At 35.5% G+C, this 6,000-nt stretch overlaps 1 protein-coding gene across 1 annotated transcript in view; it reads left to right on the forward strand.

Annotated features, from left to right (window-relative positions):
* LOC144252766 (profilin-1-like) overlaps nucleotides 1–5,385 on the forward strand; it is a 43,689-nt gene extending 38,304 nt beyond the window's left edge. Inside the window, exons 2-3 of the mRNA XM_077794881.1 lie at nucleotides 4,192–4,249; nucleotides 4,809–5,385. Of these exons, the coding sequence (XP_077651007.1) occupies nucleotides 4,240–4,249; nucleotides 4,809–5,299 (501 nt within the window). The 5' untranslated portion in view covers nucleotides 4,192–4,239 and the 3' untranslated portion in view covers nucleotides 5,300–5,385. The remainder of the gene's footprint in view (nucleotides 1–4,191; nucleotides 4,250–4,808) is intronic.
* Nucleotides 5,386–6,000: the final 615 nt, after the last annotated feature.

Genomic DNA, 6,000 nt, shown 5'->3' on the forward strand with positions numbered 1-6,000 from the left:
ACAGTATCTTTATTTTATTTTTACATGATGCTGAGAATTGAACCCAGTGCCTCATGCATGCTAGGCAAACACTCTACCTCTGAGGCATAACACTAGCCCCTTGTCTGCAGCACTTTTCAGTCTTTTCCGTCCTCATGTACTGATTTCCCCCACTCACATCAGAACCTAAGCTTCAGTTCTGTTTCTCATCTTCATCTGATGCACCCCAAATTCCCCAGTTTTCAAGGCTCTCTGTCCAATATTGAGTATCAGGGGCATGCTTTAATCCCCACCTCACAGAGAAGTAATTTTCTCACTCTCTGAATCCCATGTCATGGAGCTGTGAGAAAAGCCACTTCCTGCTTGTCTCCCCTTGTTTGACACTGATATCTTTATCCTATTTTATGTGACAAAGATAAGGTTTTCTTTCATTTTTACAGCTTTTAGTAAAGATTAAGGTTATGGGACCAATAATTTACTTTTAAGTATCAAACTTTTATAATCCCCATGTTTCTTCCTTGCATTTGATAAGTACAAAGTGGGAGACATAGGAATTTTTAATGCATTCATTAATTACCTGTCAGAAATACAATTAATATTAATTCTAAAAATTTCTCCAATATGGGTCTGGAGGAATATTTTATAACAAAACATCAGTGTCATAAGCTTTTAATATTTTTATTTCTATTTTGATTAGATATATATTTAGACAGGCCACTGATTGAGATTCCTTTTAGTTTAACCTTATGTCAGGAATCTGTATATTTAAGGAATGTAAACTTCAAGTTTGGAGACTGCCACTGATTTTTGCAGATGAGAAACTGGGAAATGGATTCCCAGAGGAAGGAGGACATTTACATAATAGTTAGGGAAACAGAGGTACAAATACCAAGACTCTGCTTTTCTGGCAGTCTTTCCCCTTGAGAGTCTGTAAAGGTTTTAAAATGCTTCCTAGTTTATGAGGACTTGAATAAAGTGGGAATGACACAGAAAAAAAATCAATTTTATAATTTATTTCAATGTGTCTGAAAGATGTATTCTAATAACATTTAGAATACATCTTTCAGACAAATTTTGTAGCTTTCAAAATTTTTTTAAAGTTCCAGAGAACTCTTTGCACTTTTTATGTATAAAGGGATTGGATAGTGTATTATTACTGGTGATTTCCATGCTGAATAACAAAGACCGACATTTTCAAGCACCTTGCTTAGTATTTGACTCCTGGAATTCCAAGATAGGGAACTGTGCATCTTGCTACCTTGTCTTGAGTTATCAGAGGTTTGTTTCAGTTCAGGTGGAAGAAAAATGCCAGCTATTACATGGATTTTAAGTTCAGCCTTCAAGACAGGCAATTTGCAAAAATAAATTATTATCAGGTTCTGCTGATTTATTGGCTTTTTCTCTGAATTGGAACTAAGAGTGCCTTCATTGAATATTTTATAGATTCACAGCAGTAGAGACAGAAAGAGGTAAATACGAGCTATTTTTTTTAAATGGAGGTCATATTTTAATTATGCCAATCAAGAAACACCATTTATTTAATAAATTATACCTTAACTTTAAACAGAGTTTACTTTAAAAAGAAAACTACTCACCTGTTTTTTTATACATTTTTGCTCTAAAAATCTACTAAAAAATCACATCCAGGTGATTGCTGCTTTGCAAGGGTTGAGAGCAAGTATAAAGCTCATAATAAGGTAAAGTGATGTTTTGTAAAGCTCATGTTCTTGCTCTGAATTTTGTGTTTTAAGATGTTAATGCTGAAAATGTAGCTATATTTTTCTTACATTTTATATGAAAATTTACTAATAATCCATTTTAAAGAATTATGTTGAATTTTTTAAAAATGTGTTTTTTTTGTATCAATGTTCTCTTAAGTACTTGGGGGTCCCGGGGGTAGGAAGGAATGATAGCCTGGGAAATAAATAGTAACAGAAAAATTGCAGCTTTCTAACTGCAGAAAAATATAATATTTTAGTCAAGGATTTTTGGGTCAGTTTATATTACTGTGGTTTTAAATCATTCTTACATGACTTACAATATCCATTCCTAAATTAATTTTTATAGAATTGTGGAATTTCCCTGTTGCCATTAGTTTGGAATGTATAATATACATTGCATATAACTTTTCTTTTTTCACTTGGACCCTTGATGTTTCGGTATCATAACATTTAAGGAGACTTGTATTCTCTATTTCACTCCTTGGCTCTGTATTTATACTAAAGTAATATTGCGAATTGTGGCAACCCAGTAATCTAGAATCTATATCTTAATACTTGCATTAAGAAGGGCTTACATATCCATACATTGAGTCTTTCCACTAAAACTTTCAGTAATTTTAAAAACTATAAGTAAATAGCAGATAGATTAGAAGAACATAAGGAAGTACTAGGTCCTGAATTAGAACAAATTAAATTCTATGCTTTTATAATTATATCCTAGTATATAAATTCTATTTTGATGTATAACTGAAAAGAACCAATAAAAATTCTCAAAAAAATATCAGGTAATGAAATTTTCTAAAAATTTACTCTTCATCTAATCGAAGATTAGATGGCATGTGCAAAGTAATAACCAGTTTAGAAGCAGAAACTCCAATAATTGAAATACTTTAGTTTCAGAATTGTTGTTTTTTCATTATACTTTCTTAAAATATCCAAATTCTATGTCACACTCTGAAATTTCAAATTTTAGATGTTTCTATATTTACTTAAATGTTCATTGCAAAACACTACTATTTTATAAACTATTCTAGGTTAGGAAATATATTTGCAAATATCCTGGAGCAGCTAAAATAAGGTTAAATGTAAACAACATCTTTTGTTTTTGAATAACTTTAATTTTATTTCAGTTATGAAGATCCAAATATTATGTGAGTAAGAAGGGTGTAATTTTTATTTGGGGGATAAAAGTATAGAGTTATCATACTGTATTCCATTTAGAATGCTATTATGATATTATTCATAACTTAACTGAGCTCATTTGGCTTGGAAAAATGCACTATTTCTAGCAATTGGTGTTATATATTTTGTTGAACATGAGTAAATGTGGATAAAATAAATGTCTACTTGCTGAAACGTCATATGTAATATAATATGCATGATATAACTAGTAATTAAGTATATTGAATTCAAAAATATGCTTTAATTTTTCATTCTCTATTAATATGTTGGATGTGAAAGTTTTGAGCAAGTTATCTCAAATTGGTGCTATAAAGGAAGAATAAACAAGTTAGAGTAATGTCATAAATGTGTTAGTAGGAACAACAATATCCTCCAAGCCTTCTCCAAATTTGAGTTTAAATTTGGACTTCAGATGAAAATTTGTAGTTTCTTCCTTCTTGCTTATCCTTTAAAAAACAACATATTCCACTGTCTTTTGTTACCTATGTCAAGCAAACCTGGTGATGTGGTTAGCAGCACCACCTGGTTTATTAAGAGATATTGTATTGTTTTATATCTTATTGTTTTGTTAATTTAATTATATGAAGGTACTGGAATGAAAAGAATATATATATATATCCCTTTCTAAAACAATAACCTACTCTAATGCCTAATTTTCCCTGCAGAAAACATTCTTCAGTGTCTTTTCATTGTGCCATTTCTGTCACTTTGGTTTGGTTATTGAGTTAGTGTTTCTGTTTAGTAACTCTGTGTGGTTTTTATTCATTGATATCACCCCAGAAGATGGTTTTTGTCATTTCTCTTTCTTTTGAAAGCAGCAAAATTTGTATAATCATTTATCTTTAGCTATTTAACACATAAGATGGACAAAACTTATACTGTTTATGAATACAGTCAATCATCTTTGATACTCTAAAAGCTCATGTCTTATGAGCTTTCCCCTCAAGAGGTAATTCATGCCAATATTAAGTCATAAAAACACATTAAAATATTACCTATAATTTCTCATATTGTTAGTCTTTTTCAAAAGTATTCTAAATAAATATGGATATGATTTTTATTCTATAACATTCAACTTAAAAATAGTGTAATGTATTTCAGTATTTGTGTAAAAATCAATTGGAGGTAAGGGGAGTGACATTTTGGAGATATCTCTGTCATGGCTCATAATCCTTACCCCATTAGTGAGAGAATTTTAGTTTGAGTATACATCAGAATGCTTATTCTGTTGTACCCTGCAGTAGTGGAGAACATTAATTATTTTGTCAACTTTGGTTCTTATTATATTTTAATTTTTTTTTCTTCCTAGAACATCCCAGAAGAAGGAAAAGAATTAATTGAAGCTTCCAGACAATCCATGAAGAATGGTAAGATATTTGAAGACTGCCTGAAATTCTGATGCTTATTGACTTTAAATTACAGAATTTTGGCCTTTCCTTCCCTCCGGCGGAGGTGGGGGAAAGAGGAGTCGTTCTGTTTAACCCTGGGTTCGCCGAACTCGCTTTAATTTGCTCAATTTGCATTTTGCTAATTATTCCTCCTTTCTCTTTTACATTCTCTGGCTCACCCCTTTCCCCTATACCAAAGTCTAGTTTGTAGTCAATGCCGACTGGGGCAAGACCTAATCTTATCCTTTCCCCCGCCACCCCCCACCCCCAGCCATTTTCATAGCTTTCCATCGAACTCTGCAAATTTTGCAATAGGGGGAGGGATTTTTAAAATTGCATTTGCAAAGTTAGGTATCTGGGCAGACGGGGGGAGGGAGAGAATGGGGAGCAGGCCCCGCCCCTACCGCCTTTGCAAATAAAAATCCAGAGGGGGGGGAAGAGCAGGAAGTGGCGGTGCGAGGGCTGCTGCACAGCTAGCAGAGTTGCGGTCAGGATGGTAGCGCGTGCCCTGAGCTCTCCGCCTTCCCCTGCCCGCCAGTCCGAGGCAGCCCGAGCCCAGCCCGCGGCCCCAGCAGCAGCTCCGAGAGCAGTCCCAGCAGCAGCGCCATGGCCGGGTGGAACGCCTACATCGACAACCTCATGGCAGACGGGACCTGTCAGGTCGCAGCCATCGTGGGCTACAAGGACTCGCCCTCCGTCTGGGCCGGCGTCCCCGGGAAAACCTTCGTCAACATTACGCCAGCTGAGGTTGGTGTCCTGGTTGGCAAAGACCGGTCAAGTTTTTTCGTGAATGGGCTGACACTTGGGGGCCAGAAATGTTCTGTGATCCGGGACTCACTGCTGCAGGATGGGGAATTTACCGTGGATCTTCGTACCAAGAGCACCGGTGGAGCCCCCACCTTCAATGTCACTGTCACCATGACTGCCAAGACGCTAGTCCTGCTGATGGGCAAAGAAGGTGTCCACGGTGGTTTGATCAACAAGAAATGTTATGAAATGGCTTCCCACCTGCGGCATGCCCAGTACTGACCTCTTCTGTCCCTTCCCTCACCACTCCCCACAGCTTTTGCACCCCCTCCTTCCCATACACAGACACCATTTTTATTTTTTGGGCCATTACCTTATTACCCTTATTGCTGCCAAAACCACGGGCTGGGGCTGGGGCAGGGCCGGGGCTGGATGGAAAGATACCTGCCCCTTACCCATACTCCTCCTGTGTGTGGTTGGAAAAAAATTTTTCTCATTTTTTTTTGTGTGTTTTGGATTTTTTGTTCTTTTTTTTTTGGTTTTGTTTTTTTCTGAATAAAAAAGATTCTACTAAAAAAAATTACAGAATTTTATATACTGTTTATTATGTTTTTACCGTCAGAAGTAAAATATGACATTGGGAACCAAAAGAGTGGAAACTTACCTGTCAACAGTAAACCTACCAATCAAAGAAGGAAGTAGTTGAAATCACACTTGTGGAGGCAATCAGAATAAAGAATGATTGTCCTTCCATTCCGTCACCTGATTCAAAGGTAATGTATTTTTAAAAAAAAAATTCTTTGCATTTTTTTTTACATATCATCTTCCATGATGACAAACATGCTAGAAAGAAATAAGGCTACCAGGTTATAGTAGAAAACAAGGATAGCAACAGATGAGATGTATTTATAGAATTAACATTGAGAGAATATGGTGGGAATAAACAGTTTTTCAGTGTGCCCTTATGGAATGAAAGAAATAGA

Source organism: Urocitellus parryii, unplaced genomic scaffold (assembly GCF_045843805.1).
Source record: "Urocitellus parryii isolate mUroPar1 unplaced genomic scaffold, mUroPar1.hap1 Scaffold_59, whole genome shotgun sequence".
NCBI lineage: Eukaryota > Metazoa > Chordata > Mammalia > Rodentia > Sciuridae > Urocitellus > Urocitellus parryii.